Source organism: Xenopus laevis, chromosome 6S (assembly GCF_017654675.1).
Source record: "Xenopus laevis strain J_2021 chromosome 6S, Xenopus_laevis_v10.1, whole genome shotgun sequence".
NCBI classification, from domain to species: domain Eukaryota; kingdom Metazoa; phylum Chordata; class Amphibia; order Anura; family Pipidae; genus Xenopus; species Xenopus laevis.
The window spans coordinates 105157613-105177277 of NC_054382.1; the positions used below are offsets into that span (position 1 = coordinate 105157613).

The 19665-nt window shown below is 38.3% G+C and overlaps 1 protein-coding gene across 1 annotated transcript in view; it reads left to right on the forward strand.

Moving 5' to 3' along the window:
* Nucleotides 1-19665, forward strand: part of LOC108719737 (phosphatidylinositol 3,4,5-trisphosphate-dependent Rac exchanger 2 protein-like) — a 191465-nt gene that overhangs the window by 143972 nt on the left and 27828 nt on the right. The window contains 2 exon segments of the mRNA XM_041567702.1: nt 9459-9525; nt 10488-10678. Of these exon segments, the coding sequence (XP_041423636.1) occupies nt 9459-9525; nt 10488-10678 (258 nt within the window).

The following is a 19665-nucleotide window of genomic DNA, read 5'->3' on the forward strand; positions in this document are numbered from 1 at the left end:
TTCATGAGTCATAAGCCTATGACTAAAGGGGTTATTTACTAAACTCCGAATGCAAAAATCACAAAAATTTAGTGATTTTTTTTTTTATAAAATAAGACTTTTAAAAAATCACTAATTTTTCAGAGTTTATTAAACCCCGAAGATGGAAAAGTTAATGGGAGAAGTCCCAATGATTTTTTGATGTGTGCTGGGTTTCGTGCAATACCCCGAAGTTTCCAGAGTTTTCGGGTGAAAATTCAGAGAAAAACGTGAAAATCTGATTTTTTTTTATGCACATCAAATTTTCAGAAAAATGTTGTAATAAATAAGCGTAAGAAACCTGGGCGGATTTGATCAGACTTTGTATCAGAAAATATTGTAAATTCAGACTTTGATAAATAACCACCTAAGGGGTAAATTTATCAAAGAGTGAAGTTCTGCCACTAGAGTGAAATTCCGCAGCTCTCCATTCATTTCTATGGGATTTTGAAAGGCGTATTTATCAATGGGTGAAAGTGAAAGTTCACCCTTTGATAAATACGCCTATAAAAATCCCATAGAAATGAATGGAGAGTGGCGGAATTTCACTCTAGTGGCGGAACTTCACTATTAACTTCACTCTTTGATAAATATACCCCTAAGTGTTGTTAGAACATGAAACACGTAAGGCTGTAATCCATACTTGTACTTCTAATAAAGACTTTTACTACAACTGCCTGGAGGATTGCTCTTTGAGTGCCTACCCTACAAACAACATGGGGATGTCCGCTCCTTTATGCTGAAGCCTCCTTGTTTCACATGATTCACTGAACTTATATAATAATAAATATTATAATAAATGAAGTACACCATGAAAATATGAGGATATTTTAATGATTTTAAAATATTGTTCTATTTTACAATAGGAGGTACTATTGTTCTTCTGTTGTGGATAAGCTCCAAGTAGTGGGCATCTCTATAGCAAAGAGTCTCTGATGCATGGGTTCCTTTTTGTGCCATTTTCACTGCAGAGTTTTTCCAACCCAGTAAACACACATTTTGATGCACATCTTGCCATAAAAGTGTGACTGCTCATTTTTTTAATGTTTAGGAATAAAAAAAGCAGCACACAACCCTTTAAAAAATATAGAAGTCGTTTGACTTTAGTGCAGTATAAGAGTTTGCACTTTTGAAAATAAGCTTTTTTGCATCAGATCCCATTTAGTTGATATTCAGCCTTTATTTTCAATCATATATCTGCTTGTAGGTGCTGAAACCCCTCTGGGCTCTTTCATGTACTAAAGGCTCTTAATTGGCAATTTAAAGCAATAGAGGTTTTTGGCGCTGTTTACTGTTTTATGGCTGCTTAAAAATGTTCTCAATATATCCGTATCAGCCCCTTATGCCATGGGGGGTGGGGTATAGTTGGCCCTAAGCAAGGGCAAGTGGGTATGAGGAGTGGGGGGACATATTTTATTTATTTTCATTTGATATAGCTCCAACATATTCCGATGGAGAGATTAAACATTAATCACACCATTCCCTGCGCCAAAGGAGATCACTATATCAGGTCCCTATTACATTTACACACCTTTATTATAGATATAAAGTTCCTATTCCCCCTCTTCAGAACAATGCGTGGGCTTATCCACAATAATATCCACAATACCAGAAAACTACTTATTAGGAAATGTTATGTGTTTTCATTATTCATACGTCATAAGTCCTGTGTGAAGAAGGTATCTTGGCTATATCCGGATGATGCTGGAATTTACCAGTAATCATGATGCACAATGTTATTTATAGTGTGCCATTTGGGTTAATGGAATGGGAATTCTCAGCTGCTTGAATCCAGGAGATGAGTCACTGAGTGCTGAATCACACTTGGCCATAGCTAATGCTAATATACCTTGAAAATGTCTCTAAATAGTTGTTAAAAAGGTTTGAAACTTTCCTCCTGCGGGTGAGGGTGCTACTGCAGTACCATCTTGTTTCATAAAGATCTCAAGGATATGTCCCTGGCTTGACAAACTCAGAGTTTAAGGGGCCGATTCACTATGGGTCGAATATCGTGGGTTAATTAATCCTCGATATTCGACTAGGAATTAAAATCCTCCGACTTCGAATATCGAAGTCGAAGGATTTAGCGCAGATAGTTTGATCGAACGATCGAAGGATAATTCCTTCGATCGAACGATAAAATCCTTTGAATCGTTGGATTCAAAGAATTTTAATCCAACGATTGAAGGAATATTCTTCGATCAAAAAAAGTTAGCCAAGCCTATGGGGACCTTCCCCAAAGGCTAACATTGACTTCGGTAGCTTTTATATGGCGAACTAGGGTGTCGAAGTTTTTTTAAAGAGACAGTACTTCGACTATCCAATGGTCAAACGATTTTTACTTCGAATAGTTCGATTCAAAGTCGTAGTCGAAGGTCGAAGTAGCCCATTCGATGGTCGGAGTAGCCCAAAAAAACCTTCGAAATTCGAAGTTTTTTACCTTCGAATCCTTCACTCGAAGTTAGTGAATCGGCCCCTTAGAGTGCTTTTGCCTTGGAAATGAGGAGGTGCCTTCCAGGGCTTCTGTTACATCTTGCACCTACCCATGCCTAATGAATTGCACAATGATGCTATTTCTGATACTCTTAGATTGTAAGCTCTTTATTCAGGGCCCTCTTTACCTTTGTATCGGTTATTGTTTGTAACATATGGGTGTTATTTACTAAAATCCAAAAATGTCTCACTATTTTCTTAAAACCAATTCATCCAAACTCCTGTGCACATTTTATCACTAAATTAACTTGGAAAAATCTGGTGCGGGAAAAGACTCAATAAAAACGTAAGTATGTTTTTTTTTCATATTTGACACCCAAAAACTCAGATTCTTTTAAGATTATTGCAAATTATTCTGATTACCGATGAAACCCAGCGCAGATCATGATATCTTCCAATTGTCAACAGGACATCTGCCATTGACTTCTACATGATCTCGGTAGGTCTGAGATGGAGTACTTTTTTATTCTGACTTTTAGCAGCATTGGGGTTTATGATCATGAAATCATGAAAATTTCTATTTTTTTTTTCCCTCCAAAAAATAAATACTTTAATAAATACCCCCCTGAATGTTCTTTGTATTGTTTGTAGGAACCTTTTTATTTTACAGAGCTGCGGAATATGTTATTATTATTGTAGTTGTTGTTATAAATAATAACAATAATAATATAGTGAATAAAGTACCCCCTCTTGTAAAATATAAGGATATTATAAGTTACCGAGGAGTTTCATGACCATATAAAAACACGAGGCCGAAGGCCGAGTGTTTTTATACAGGTCATGGAACTCCGAGGTAACTTATAATATCCTCATATTTTGCAACTGGGGTACTTTATTTATTATAATACACAAATTTCAATGAGTCATGTGACATCAGAACTCACCGTTTATAACTGATGACATCAGAACTCACCGTTTATAAGGATATATTTTACAGGATATTCATGGCTTTTGTGTATTATAATAACAATAATAATACTGATGCAATGTATATGTTGATTAGCATTCACCTTTATAAATCAATTAACGTCTGAACATCTGCATTGGATGTGGGTTTTCATTGTCCAAAACCAAATACAGAAAGTGTATTGAGAGCAAAAAACAGTATAGATTTCCATAATGTAACTCAGAATTCTATACTGGTTTAAACAGTAGCTAGTTATCTGTCTTTGGAATGCAAACAAATATACATTCATTCTACTAATTAGACAACAGTCTGAGATGGTTTTCTAAGAGTTTTTTTTAGACCTACTGAATCCTGCATTCCTTTATTCTCTTTTTAGACAAATGATGGCTCTTTATGGAAAGCTATTACATTATGTATTAGTATTCAAGAAAGCCGCTAAGGACTTTACTCTTCTTCTCTAATGTAGAGTGCTCAGATTTGGCGTGCTGCCACTATTTCCATTAAGGCTTTCTCTTAAAATTTGATTAAGTGGCCAAACAAGCTCTTAGTAATTAAGTGAAGTGCTTTAGAAATGTATATGCTGTCTACGGTTTGTCGTGGGCTAAAATATTCAGAATATAATTGCTTCTAAAGGAAAGGGTTTACTCTGTGCTTGGGCACAGAATTGCTGCCCACTTTAGCATCATTTATTTAGCTCCAATATATTTAGAGAGCCCTTGTGTACAAACTCGTAGACGATTCATTCTGTCTGTGTGTATTACTCTGCCTGGTCCAGATGATTAGCCACTTATTGTTCGGTTTTATGTACTTCCCCGAAAACCCTTTTCCCCATGTATTGTAACTTTTGTATTCCAGACTAATTACATTTTCATTCTACATTTATTGCCATTGCAGTGGCCTAGCCTGTGATATTCTTGATAAAACACCCCTTCATGCTCACCTTAGTGTTAAGAACAGTATCAATCTAAATGATGCGCTAGTTAGGTGCACCTAGTTACCTGCCCCTACTCACCCCTCTTGGATAAAGCTCTGCCTAACGCAGGCAGCATTGTGTTAAGGGGCAAGCAGCAGGTCTCTGTTCAGAGGCCTGTGGACAGGGGCGATTCAGACCCCTAAGCCTCCCTGAGATAGGTCCTGTGATGCTACCCCCCTACCGAACAATTTTACCATGGAGAGAGCAGTGTGCAAAGTGCAAAAATGTGGGTGTTCCTCATTGTAAATGACCCCTCACATCCCTATTAATAGTCGAACAAAAACAATAACTTAGTAAACGTATTTCAGAGCACAGGCAGCTCTGTGTTTATGGGATCAGGACTCTGTACTCCAAAATGGATACTTGTGGTAGTTCAGGGACTGAGGAACACAGTGCAAATAAAATGGCCAAATGTGGATTTTTTTGTTTTTGCACTTAAAGGAGAAGGAAAGTCATCTTGCACTTGGGGTTGCCAAATGTTAGGCACCCCCAAGTGATTGTATTTATTTACCTGAAACCCCGAGCCGATGCTCCTATTGGCAGAAAACTGCACCGGCCCGGGGTTATACCAGTGAGCACCACGGAGCGATCCTCTTCCATCGTCTCTTTGCACAGCTGCGCACGCACAGTAGAATGAAAAGCCGAACTGTAACTAAAAAGTCGGCTATTTTGTTTTACCGCAAATTAATCTGCCCCAGGAAATTTGAAGAAAAAAGAAGTCGGAAGAGGATCACTCCGTGGTGCTCGCCGGAATAACCCCGAGCCAGTGCAGTTTTCTGCCGATAGGAGCGCCGGCCTGGGATTTCAGGTAAGTAAATACAATCACTTGGGGGTGCCTAACATTTGGCACCCCCAAGTGCAAGGCGACTTTCCTTCTCCTTAAATGGAACAGTAACACCAAAAAATGAGTGTTTTAAAGTAATGAAAATATCATGTAGTGTTGCCCTGCACTGGTAAAACTGATGTGTTTCCTTCAGAAACACTACTATAGTTCATATAAACAAGCTGGTGTTTAGCAATGGCGGAAATTCAAAAAAGGCTTTATGGCACAGGTTAAATAATGGATAACAGATAACACCATTATGTTCTACAGAGCTTATCTGCTGTGTAACCTGAGCCTTTTTTCATTTGAATGGCTGCCCCCATTGCTACACAGCATCTTGTTTATATAAACAATAATAGTGTTTCTGAAGCAAACACACCCATTTTATCAGTGCATGGCAACACTTCATTATATTTGTGTTACTTTAAAACAATTTAATTTTTTAATGTTACTGCTCCTTTAACACACTGCCGTCCCTTAAATAAATCACCACCATGGTTGTACCACTGGTGTAGTTTAGCTTAAAGGTGAAACTACCATTTGTGGAGCAGGGCTAGGTACACTAAACCCAACACACTTTTTTGAATCCACACAGGGCCGGATTTATATAGCGGGTGCCCCTAGGTCCGCTGCCGTTCATCACCCCTGTCCCCTCCCCTTCATTTCTGCACATGCACAAATTTTATTCATCAGGTCGGGAGCACTGGGGATTGGCAAATGGGAAATTAAAAAAACTATTGTATCTCATGATCAGCCCCAGAGCTTCGAACCAACGTGAGTGTGGTTGGGCTTCATGGCCCCCCCAAAATCCTGCCGTCCTAGGCCAGGGCCTCGGTGGCTTTTCCAAAAATTCCGGGCCTGAACTCACAGTGGAACTGTGTGAAAATTCTTTAGTGATTTTCCATTAAATGGTAAACCTTTGGCACTTTAGATGTCATTAAACTGAAGCAAAGACTGTTAGGGGCTTCCAGGAATTATAGGGCAATGCTATCTAGTAGAGGGCTGTATTTTGCTGATTTCTTATACAGGGTTTTCCACAATATTCTGCCGTTGATTCAGATACTACTGCTGTGTTTGGTAAAAGTGAACTAAAACTTAAAGGAAAACTTTACCCCCAAAATGAAAACTTAAGCAACAGATAGTTTATATCATATTAAATGGCATATAAAATAATCTTACAAACTGGAATATATATTTAAGTAAATATTGCCCTTTTACATCTCTTGCCTTAAACCCCCATTTCGTCATGGTCTGTGTGCTGCCTCAGAGATCACCTGACCAGAAATACTACAACACTAACTGTAACAGGAAGAAGTGTTGAAGCAAAAGACAGAACTCTGTCTGTTAATTGGCTCATGTGACCTAACAAGTATGGTTTGTTGGTATGTTTGAGTGCACAGTGAATCGTAGGATCCCAGGGGGCGGCCCTTCATTTTTAAAATGGCAATTTTCTATTTATGATTACCCAATGGCACATACTACTAGAAAAGTATATTATTATGAAAATGGTTTATGAAGCAGGGTTTTACATATGAGCTATTTTATGCAATATCTTTTACATTGTTTGGGGGGAATAGTTTTCCTTTAACAAAGAAATAAGATGTACCAGCCCAAGGCAACCACAGCCCTCTAGTAGTGAAGCAGTACAAGGCCTAGATCATTACTGCTGAACCTCTTTGTTGATACTATAGGTTCAGTACATCAAAATCAGCGTTTCTAACCATGTGTTAATTTTAGGCTTTAGTTCTCCTTTAAAGTTAGGGCAAATGCATTCAGTATTTAGTACCTTTTTATGCTGATTTCCTGCTAATTTATTAAGGCCAAGGCAAGGATAAATCCATGTATGCCATCAGAGGCAGGCAAACAATTGAAACAGGGAGAAATTTAATTTTAAAACCATAGTGATTACCTATACGTGTTAAAGGGGTGGTTCATCTGTAAGTTAAATTTTAGTATATTGTAAAAGTAAATTCTTAATAACCTTTCATTATTTATTTTTTATAGTTTTTTTTTATATATTATTTGCCTTCTACTTCTGACTCTTTCCAGCATTCAGATGGGGGTCACTGACCCCATCTAAAAACAAATGCTCTGCAAGGCTACAAATGTATTATTATGGATACTTTTTATTTCTCATCTTTTTATTCAGGTCCTCTCTTATTCATATTCCTGTCTCTTATTCAACTCAATGCATGGTTGCTATGGTAATTTGGAGAGCTGATGAAGAAAAAGCTAAATAACTCAAAAACCACAAATAATAAAAAATGAAAACTAACTACAAATTATCTCAGAATATCACTCTTCATATCATACTAAAAGTTAACTCTTAAGGTGAACAACCCCTGTTTTTATAAATGTTATAGTTTTTATATATATCCGAGCAGCCCTGTTTCTTCCCATTTATTACATATTTGCTGCCTGTTTAGTTGCACTAGTTTATTATAAACTACAACCACAGAGGCCTGAGATCCAGAGGCAGGACTAAGCTAATATATTAATCCCATTCTTTTGGTATGTTTTGCAAGGGATGACTAACAGACTAGACTTTAGTCTACAGAATGTCAGTTGCAGGGGCCTCATCCTTGATTTCTATTATCAATTATTTATAGGATGGAATGTATAATGTAAAATATAATCACTTCTATTTTACATCTACAGTACACCCTTGTTGGCCTTTATGCCTCTCTTTAGAATGCCCTTTCATTTGTTTTCTGTTCACAGATCCAAGTCCAACATAAGACCTTTTTTTCTTGCCCCCGCCATGGGACCATGTTTTTTTTTTTTTTAAATTTACAATATTAGTTTTTTACACTGCTAATATCGTTTTTCCCCTGGGTGTCCCTGCTGTTCTGTCAATTCCAGTGTTGGGTGAATTTATTCGACAGGTATGGATTTGCATAGAATTTCCGGATTCTGCCGATGGTGAATGTTTTTTGCGAATCTGTCGTGAAAATTTACTGTGGGAAAATTTGATGCAACAAAAAATGTTTTGTACGTCAAAATTGTTCGGATGCCCATTGACTTTAATGCATTTGGACAAAAGAGTCGCGCATATAAAAATTGTGGCTCGTAGCAAAATTGCCGCACGTCAAAATAATTTTGACGACTATTGACTTCAATGCGTTTTGCAAATTGTTTCGCCATTTCGTCAATTGTTCTGGAGTTTCGCGGATTTCTCAGTGAAGCGAATGGGACAGATTCGCCCATCACTAGTCCATTCTGAACACTGAGCAATTTTACATTGAATTATAAGTAAGGTATATATTCCCTTTAAGTTCAGTCAGCATTGGACTGGGCTGGCGGGCACTGGGGAAAAAATCCAGTGGGCCCCAGCCCCTATGGGTTCCATCACCCCAGTCCCACTGCTTGCCTTGAGCGAGACTTAATTGTGGTGGCCATATGCAGTCAGCGGCAAGCAAAAATAAATACTTGCAGGTATTCGGTAGGGACGGGGTGCGTCGTGGGGAGATTCCCATAGGCTGGTGTAGTGGGCCCTCCAAGTGGGAGCCCCTGTGGGCAAGTACAGTTGTAAGCTTGTTACAGAAAGTCGACTTTTTATATGTTCTTCACAAAAACACCCAACAGTGAGAAAAACAATGCTATTTGGAAATCCCATGCACCCAATTGTTCAAACCTGTAAGGCAAGCCAGTGTAAAGCCACTTTAACTATATATATATATATATATATATATATATATATATATATATATATATATATATATATATATATATATATATATATATATATATATATATATATATATATATCATCACTAGTAATCGTCACCTAGTAGGCTTGTGTGGCTGCTAAAGCTGAAGGCTTGGGCTACTACAGGTATAGGGTCTATTATTAAGAATGCTTTTCTTTCTGTAATTTAGATATCCATAAGTCTACTTAGCAACATATGAACATTAAATATACCTAATGGTATTTTTTTGCCACTAATTTGGAGCTTAGTTACAGTACAAGGTTCTATTTTATTATTACAGAGAAAAAGGAAACAAAAAAAATTTGAAGCTTTCTGGATATTAGGTTTACAGATAAGGGATCCCATACTTGTAAAATACTTAAGTGTCGATGAAAAATACGTATTCAGCCATTCAGAAAATAATGGGAATGATCTTACTACTTTGTAATACAGTGGCTTTTATCCCTTCCCATGATTTGTTCTACAATCAATAAAATGTAATTATTTCTACATTAGATACACTGTTAAATTGCTTAAATTAAAAGGTTTCTTTAGAGCCTTCTACTTGGATAAGTCAAATCTTCCTCCAAATACTACGTCTAAGGCTGCGTTCATTGACAAGGTAAATCAGTCATGTCATTTGGTCCCTGGGAGAACCCAGTCCCATGGTTATATATGTAGAAGTATTGGCAGTTGAAGAAGTGATATATACGCACAGCTCTGTCATCCTACACTTGGTAAAAATAGAAAAGACTAAACTGAACCAATGTGTGTATGTAAATATAGATGTTCAGAGATATACAATGTAGTTTGATAGATAGGTGAATAGATAGAAAGTAGTGATGGGTGAATGTATTGGGCAGGTGCAAATTTGCGGTGAATTTGCGCGTTTCACTGCCGGCAAATAAATTTGCGAATTTGCAGTGAAAATCTGCCAATCCGGAAAATCCCAGGCACGAGAATTCTTGGTAACAGATCCCATACCTGTATGATATGAACTGCATTTTAGAGTTTTGATTTCTTGTGAGCGATATAAGGAATATTTCCTCAGCTCCTGAAAGCAGTATGGTTAGCTCCGGAAATACTTCTGTTCTGGAAACATTTACACATATAGCATCCCTCCGACATTTGATTATTAACAAACAGAATAATTTAGGCCACAAACCCCCATAATTATGTGTATTAAGCACCCCACCCACTTTCTGTTATGCCCCACCTCTTTTGGACTTGGTAATTGCTGATGTTTATGATATTGGTTTCAATTTCCCAGTCATGTTTTATGTAAAAACAGCTAAATGTTAAAATATGAGGTCATATACAATCCAGGACACAGAGTACAAAGTGCAACAGAAGGCTGCAAACTGCCATTTCTTTGCACACTTTTAGCTACATCATTGGACACTTTAACTGTGCAAAATACTTTTAAGACCTACTTGGAGTTAATGTAATATGTTTTACACATTTTATTTCTGCTGTTGGCTTTAATATCTTTCCACCCCCATACAGTACGTTCAGTGCACTTCTGGCAAGTAAATTATGATACTTTTCATGTACGAGTTGTTTCATTTTTCTTTCTTTCTCTAGTTATTGAGGTCACTCAATGCTTTGGATGAACTGTATCGGCTGGTAGACTCATTTATTCATTCTAAACGAATGGCAGCCTGTGCCTACACAGCATGCAGCGCCTCAGGAGTTGGATTGCTCTCAGTGGCTTCGGAACTTTGCAACAGGCTTGGAGCGTGCCATGTCATAACGTGCAATAGTGGAGTGCACCGGTATGAAGGCTTCTTCTTGCTTTATTTATTTTATACAGTATTCTAGTAAATGAAATAGTTAAATAGTTTATGCCAATGATCTGGCATAAAAGGAATTCTAACAAGATAACTACTTTTCACTGCAGATTTACTGAGATCAAGATTGTTACCCTTCGAGGACCTGTCCAATGTTCCCTTACTAGTTAAGCTGGCCATAGATGTAAAGATCTTTAAATGATCTTTTCTTTATCGTGAGACCACAATTATCTCAAAACGATCATTTAAATGTACGATGTGTCCATCAACTAAAAAAACTATTTCAAGCGATATTGCCAGCAAAACTGAAGAGTAGCTGCCTGCTTGGCCCTGCAAACATATATAGATTGCACTGAGACAGATAAAGATTTTTTAACCTGGCCAATCAATTTTCTGACAGATGTCGGCCGAAAAATCGTACGATCGTTCGAATCCCACTAACTTCACGATAATTTGACGGATTGGTCGGATTACTCTAAAATCGGTCGTTCACCAAAGAAAAATCTTTGCGTCTATGGGGACCTTAACTCTCCCATCCTGTAGATAAGGGCTTTCTTTCCATAGTCTACACCTGCTGCTTCACTCATTCATAAAAGTGTACCCTACAATTTTAGCCCTCCTTGCAGCCCAAAATACAGCTGTGACTCAAATTCTAATTGTATGGATAGATATATATATATATATATATATATATATATATATATATATATATATATATATATATATATATATATATATATATATATATATATATATATCAATCCAAAGGAATCCGCACTCACAGGTCTTAAATAAAATTAAGAATATTTATTAGAACAGATGACTAACGTTTCGGCCTCTCCGAGGCCTTTCTCAAAGTATTCATTCTACAGAAAACATGCCTTATATACACACAACCTGGCGGGAAACAATGGTAGCTCTGACGTTTATTACTCGTCAGAACCAGAGCGACTCCAATTATACTAGATAATCACAAATCCATTGCACTATGTTATAAGATATGCATTCCAGTTAAATCTAACATTAAATTTAAATAAGATACAATGTTAAAACAAATCTAAAACAATTATAAAACCAATACATCAGGGCACTGTTCCTTAATAACTATTTTGTAACAATATACTGATTATTTGTACTCAAATTTATAACTTTGTTATCAGTGTCACAGATGTAACATTGGACTAACCACATATTAATGGAGTATGAGGGTCTCTATATATAGGGATGCACGATGAGTAGTGCCACGAGAGGGGGTGTATTCGATATATTAGTAATAGATATTCCAGTAGGGCACCTGAGCGGACAGCATCTATTAAATAGCACCCAGCTAATTACTATATAACTTGGAAGATGGAGTTTACATACTTAGAGAGAGCGGGAGGACTATTTACTGTAGGGGTACACATAGCTAAGTTTGTAGCATTAGGGGGCAACAAGTGAAGTAGCAGGAAGCGTTACAGTCAGGACCTTTTAGACATCCTCAAAGAATGTTACATCTGTGACACTGATAACAAAGTTATAAATTTGAGTACAAATAATCAGTATATTGTTACAAAATAGTTATTAAGGAACAGTGCCCTGATGTATTGGTTTTATAATTGTTTTAGATTTGTTTTAACATTGTATCTTATTTAAATTTAATGTTAGATTTAACTGGAATGCATATCTTATAACATAGTGCAATGGATTTGTGATTATCTAGTATAATTGGAGTCGCTCTGGTTCTGACGAGTAATAAACGTCAGAGCTACCATTGTTTCCCGCCAGGTTGTGTGTATATAAGGCATGTTTTCTGTAGAATGAATACTTTGAGAAAGGCCTCGGAGAGGCCGAAACGTTAGTCATCTGTTCTAATAAATATTCTTAATTTTATTTAAGACCTGTGAGTGCGGATTCCTTTGGATTGTTGTAGATGAAATTATTGTCTCTGCACCCAGGCATACGAAGATCGTTTTTCGTGAGTGCCGACACTATGGTGGAATATATATATATATATATATATATATATATATATATATATATATATATATATATATATAGTAAGTCCGACCTGGTGCACTCACAACTATATATCCACTGCCTAGGTGCTGGCCAAGAACAGACCGCACTCCAAGGACTTTTCAAGTGTTGCAAATTCCTTGGAGTGCGGTCTGTTCTTGGCACTTATATATATATATATCAGTCCATGGAAGAGTCAGCGCTCTCGATACTAGGTTCAAATGTGCCTGGCTGGGTGCAGTGTCCAAATTTTAGAATCTCTATCACCACAATTTAGGTCTGCACTCTCAGGTCTTATACAAAATAAAAAATGTTTTATTTACATGGAAGACTAAAGTTTCGGCCTCCTCCGAGGCCTTTCTTTTTTTGACGAAAAGTCCGAAACGTTAGTCTTCCATGTAAATAAACTTTTTTTATTTTATATAAGACCTGAGAGTGTGGACCTTACTTGTGGTATATATATATATATACATATATATATATAGTGCATAAAGTAGGTAAAAATGCAATGTATATAGCAGTCCTTACCATAGCTAGAATAGGAGAAATTGCATAAAATAAAGGTAATAAATAGAAATCTCTAAAGACACTAGGGTTCATTGCATAGATCCTGGACAGAATTGCAAGAACACTAAAAGAGTACAACAGTTACCCCCTTAGTGTATTCAAACTATGCTGTCTGGCTGCACTTTGCACCTTGTGGCAGATTGCACCCATTGTTTTGCACTTTGCACCAAGCTCTCCATGTAAGAAATGCCTCCTATAATCTAATCTCATTGTTTTGTATCTGAAATTCTATGTTTACGCTCCCTGAGAGTGTTACATTTTACTGCAGATTTTCTGCTTGTGATCAGTGGGGAAGGTAAATGCATGGGTTGGCTCAGGGCCCTGTATATAGAGGGCTGGAATCTGCATTGGGAGCAGGCTTTGCTTGTTTTTATCACCATTGTAATGCTAAACTGCAGTCATTAGGAGTTATTGGAAGCTGCACTGTTTCCGACATTAAAACGACTTTTTAATCTCAATCAAATGTGTTTGTTGTGAGACCTTGTTTCTCCCTGTTGGTGGTACAGTAATGGCATCTTGCCAATTAACATTTGTGTTTGACTTGCATACAGCTTTGTATCAGATTTTATGTGATCAGGTTAGTAACTACAGAGGAAGCAGACCCTGCAGCTGCAGGGGGTCCCAAGAGGTATAGGGGCTCCACGAAGCCCTAATTCTTATACAATTTCAATACATATTGTTAAAAGAAGCTCTAGATATTTTGGGGGCCTGAAAAAAAATTTGCTGTGGGGCCCAGTAATATCCAGTCACACCACTGTATGTGATACAGCAATTGGGGCAATTTATATATTGAATGTGGAACGTTTGAAAAATTGGCAAGCTGGTTTGTTAGGGCTGTTATTGAAAACAAAACTCCCATCACTCTAATTAACAATAAATTCAGAACAGTATTTGGCCACACCCCACAGTGATTCCACAGTGCATCTGTCTATCACAATCTTTTGGACTGCTTGATGGTACAGCAGTGTGTTTAAACTGTGGTATAGGGTTCATTTAGAAATAGGGATGCACTGAATGCCGATTCGGGCAGATTTTCAGCAGGATTCAGATTCAACCAAGTTCTTGGTCGAACCAAAATGAAATGCCAACCCTTAAAATCATATGGCTTTTAGTCATATGAACAACGAAATTAGATTCGGCTCATGATTTGACCAAATTGTTCATGAAGGATTTGTGATTTGACTTTTGCCGACAGTGTGTTAAATTTAACAAACTTGCCTTCACAAGTTCCAGGGGGTGACAAATATGATCTGTGATTGGCCATTTTGTAGCCCCTATGTGACCAGCAGCCTACAGGAGACAGTACATTTTTGCAACAAAAACTTGCCTCTAAGCCATGAGTTCAAAAATTAGCACCTGCTTTGAGGCCACTGGGAGCAAAATGTTGCTCGGGGGCCACTGGTTGGTTATCACTGCTAGTGATGGGCGAATTTATTCGCCAGGCGCGAATTTGCGCGATTCACGGCCAGCGAATAAATTCACGGAACGCCAGCGAAAATTCGCGGAAAAAATTAAAAAACGGGCGCCGGCGTCAAAAACGGGGTGCAGTTCGTGAAGTTTTCGCCATTTCGCGCGAAATTTTTCGGCGACGCAAATTCGCCCATCACTAATCACTGCTTTAGAGGCAAGTGTTCTGCATCTATTGATGCATGATGCTTAGGAAACCCTGGAATTACCTCTACATCAATAGGTGCAACTGTACTTGATTTGGAAGGAAAACTGAACAGCAGTGAGCACAACTATGGAAGTGCAAAGAGCACATTTTGAGGCAATACATTGACTGAATGAATGATGTTTAACACGCAACTGACCATGGGAAATTTGCATGAAAGCAATTGAGCATGTGGTCATAAATCACTGTTTGTCTACATGTGTAAATCATTTTTGTGTAAATAGAATTGTATTATATCTGTTGATTGTAATGCCAGGTTATCCTTGGCCTCCAGCCACAGGGGCCATTACTGGCCAGAATCCTCGATTCATACGATCGGATCTTTGCGTCTATGGCCAGCTTTAGAGGGGATCTTTTTTGTAGCAAAAATAAGGAAAGTCAAGTACACATTGGGGCAAATTTACTAACCTCCAAAAATTCGCCAGCGATGGCTTCGCTCACAGCGCAACACTTTGCCAGGCGTAAATTTGCCAGGACAAAACTAATTCACTAAAATCCGAAGTTGCGTCCAGGGAGCGGAACACTGGTGTTGTTGCGCTAGCGTTACTGTGCCAAGTGAAGTGAAGTGAAGTTGCGTTTGCGTTGCCTAATTTGCATACAGCAGGAAGTTAAAATTGGATGGATATATTTGTTGCAGCAAATACATTACACAAGCCCAGGAAACCGTAATCAAATAAAATAAAATAAAGTTGTTATAATGCCCTACACATGAGCCCAGTGTATAGTTTATGTGCCATATGTTAGGAAATGTAGGGGGAAGCCGGTTACCCCAAAAAAATGTACGCCCTTTTTCAGTCTATCACCCTGAAAAAGGAAAAGACGCTAGCATTTTTTGGGACTTCGCCTGGTCTGAGGAAGCGAAGGCAAGTCTGGCGCAAGAGGTAACGTTCAACAAAGTCCGCATCTTAGTGAATTTGCGTAGTTACATCCATTCGACAGAGCGCAAATTCACCAGGCGTTAGGGAGTGAAGTACCGCTAGAGTCTATCTCCTTCGCTAGCGAATTTACGCCGGCGACCGTTAGTAAATCGGTGAAGTACTGAAATGACGTCATGCTGCCAAATTTAAACTCGCGTTAGTCACTTCACCCTTTAGTAAATTTGCCCCGTTGTCTAAAAAAGAAAGACTTCTTCTGAATTTCTCTCAAGTGATGATAATCTAAAATGAAATCTTCTAAGTATATATAGTTTATCTCTCGTGATACAGTACGTAGATCGAAGTATCCACAACCGCATTGCTACTTTGGACATGAATGTGTTTTATGTGACATTTTGACCTGATCACTATCATACCTCAGCAAATCCAATGCTTGTGTGTTACGTTGTGTTACGTTGTGTTACGTTGTGTTACATTGACCCACTTCTCTTCTGGCAGCATAAATCAGCCTGGATCCATGTGTCAGTATAAAAATAAAAACTGGGTAAATAGATAGGCTGTGCAAAATAAAAAATGTTTCTAATATAGTTAGTTAGCCAAAAATGTAATGTATAAAGGCTGGAGTAACTGGATGTGTAACATAAAAGTGTCACGGTCGGCACCCTAAATCCAGAACCTATGCTAAGCACCCTGGTCTCGGCTCTTGCTTCTGCTTTTAACAGCCGCCTTTCACCTCGGGAGGAGCCCTCGGCTAATCGGATGCCGCCAGGTCTTATTAAGAGAGGTGCCAAGCGAAGGGTTCTGGATGAGCAAAGAGGCACGACAGTAAAGAAAAAGTCTTTTGGGCAGAAGGTCACAATACAAGGTGTAGGCAGAAAGCGTAGTCAAATCAGCCCAGGTCGGGGCAGAGTACAAGTGGAGTCAGACAGGCAAGGGTCAAACCAGGAGATCAATCAGGAGGGATACATATATAGAAGAGTCGGTTACCAGGCAGGGTCAGGATTTCAGAGATCAGGATAGTCAAAACAGGCAGGGGTCACAACAGGTATCAGATAACAGACAGAATAATAGCTCAGAAGCACCAAGAACTCACAAAATATGATCCTATAACGGGCAGTGAGAAATACATTTTTCCACTTTAAATACTTTTGAATTGCGCGCCATTGCGCCCTGTCCTCAATATTCCAGCACGCAAGCGCCTATAAATAGAAGGAATGCGCGAGCCATAAGAGGCTGGCATTTGGGACGAAGAGGAGCGGCGTGGCGGGCGTCCCCGCGCACCACTAGACCACCAGGGAGGTGAGTTGTCACAAAAAGCCAAAACACTACTTCCTGTTTTGCAGCTCTATTGGTTACCACTGATTGGTTACCAGGCAGTAACCAATCAGTGTTAGTGAGCTGCAAACAGGAAGTAGTGTTGTGACACCCAGTCACTTCAAGTTTTATTACACACTTCAATTATTTATTTTGCACAAACTAACTATTTACCCAGTTTTTATTTTTACACTGAACTGCTCCTTTAAAGGGCCCATATAATTCATTTATTTATTCTCCCTGTGCATATGCTTAATGGCAATCAACATTTTGCCCTTAGGAGGCTGATGTCTCTGTGAATACTATGTTATCTGCACTTTAAGCAAGTGAATTTGTTTGGAGATGTGACCCCCTCTGATGTTAAGGCCACCAAAACAAATTATTTTAATGCCATAAAATTATTTTATATCTTTTAAAAATACTATACCCACTAGGGTTGCCACCCACTTTGGAAATCCAGACAGTAAGGGGGCGTGCCTGTTGCGTTGTAGATGTGGTGATGTCACAGGACAGGACTAAGAATTGCAAGTTGCGATTTGCCGATCAGAAATTCAGTTTCAAAACAAAACGGTACAGGTTGCAACCCTAGTCCCCACTCTATGGGGCAAATCAGGGTTTTTTTTGGGGGGGGGTTGTGCCAAAATGCCAATTTACTACACAGTTCTGGCTGGCGAATTGATAAGATGAAGCTACAACCTCAACATTATCATGTCAGTGACATTATAGCCTGTACTCCAAAAAAATCATATAAAAAAAGACAAAATGCTGGCATTTTTTCATATATTAATGTGGGATTATGTTTACAAATTGTAACTGTTAAATATATGTTATTTACACTTTTTAACCTTTTGCAGTGCATGTCACATTTGTTTTAGGGTGGGCTCATGTCTAAGACAATATAAAATCTCTTTTGTCTTTATTTTGCTTTCTTGTACATTTTTAATAATAAGTGGCCACTTCCAGCAATTTCACCAACATCACTAATATAAACATACATATGGCCTTTATGTACCCTCCATATTCAAGTTGACGTAAGCGTAAGAAAAGTATGTTAACAAAGTCTCTCTAGGAAGAAAGTAACACTAGAGAAAATTTTGATAAATAAGCATATTCACCATGAAATAACTGACTTAGTTGTGCAAAGTATGGTGGAGCCTTCTGAAGAAAAAATTTGCACTTAAGTTTATATTCCTCTATATATCTGTAAAAGGCTGATTGCACACAAATCAAAGGGCTAAAGGTGCCAATGGACCAAGTCGGCAGCTTATCATCCAAGTATGGGGACTTCCAACGGGTTTACCCAACTGATATCTGGCCAAAAATTAGGCAGCCGTCGATTGGGCAGATATGAAAATCTTGTTGAAGCAAGGGCCACATTGGCTGGGCAGTTCTCGCCCCGCTGCATCTCGTAGTGATCTGAACATTTTCCAAAGTAGGGAGATAGATGGCATAAAGGGTGCTATAATCAAATGCTTTCCCCCATTTTACTTAACTAACCAATACATTTGGCAGCTATATCAATGAAATAAAGAGATTTCAGACCACTGGGAGACTAGTTAGCATCTCATGACTGCAAGTAAATAAACCCATGTGTATCAGAGAATATGTAATAACCATGTTAATTGCTACAGACACGGGTATATATCACTGCCCAGGTGTGTTGACTTGTAGAATGCAGGAAAAACAGAAAAAAATCTTTTTTTTTTCAGAACGAATGGTCAAATTGGTACCTGACAATCAGCAGTTTTAAACACAACCAGAATACTCTCCCAGTAGCTGCAGCCAGCCTCAGGCCTTCTGATCAGCAAGCAGTTAATAGACATCAGAGTTGGAGGTCCCTTAGCTGCTTTTCCATGTGATTTTCCAGCAGAATGACTATAGTAAATTGATTATGCTTGGCAGAGAGCAAGCACAGCAGAACACAGTGATTTAGGATTTGAATAGCAAGTTTATATAGATCGCTCGGGGGCTGAAATGGACCTATGGACGCATTTGCGGTCTTGGCTTTATTTCCCAGGGGAACGGGCTTTATTTTAACTACTGACTACAAAGTATTCATTGGCATATTGCGTGGAGATTTCCGCTCTTGTAAGACTGTTTGGGGGGCCTGATGTTTTCAAGGAGAAATGTATTAAAAATAATTACAATTTGCTTTCAATAATGTGCCCTTAGTGTGCCAGTTTGGGTGTAATATAAAGTTCAAACAAACCTAGGAAGTCAGTCTTTGAATCATTAACTGCCAGTGAAATACAATTTTAATAACTGGGAAAACAGTTACAGAATGGCATTAAGTGCTTTGCTAAGCAACCCATTTTGAAGGGATTAAAGGAGAAGTAAAGCTTAAAAGGATACTGTCATGGGAAAACATGTTTTTTTTTTTCCAAAATGCATCAGTTAATAGTGCTGCTCCAGCAGAATTCTGCACAGCAATCAATTTTTCAAAAGAGCAAACAGATTTTGTTATATTCAGTTTTGAAATCTGACATGGGGCTAGACATATTGTCAATTTCCCAGCTGCCCCCAGTCATGTGACTTGTGCTCTGATA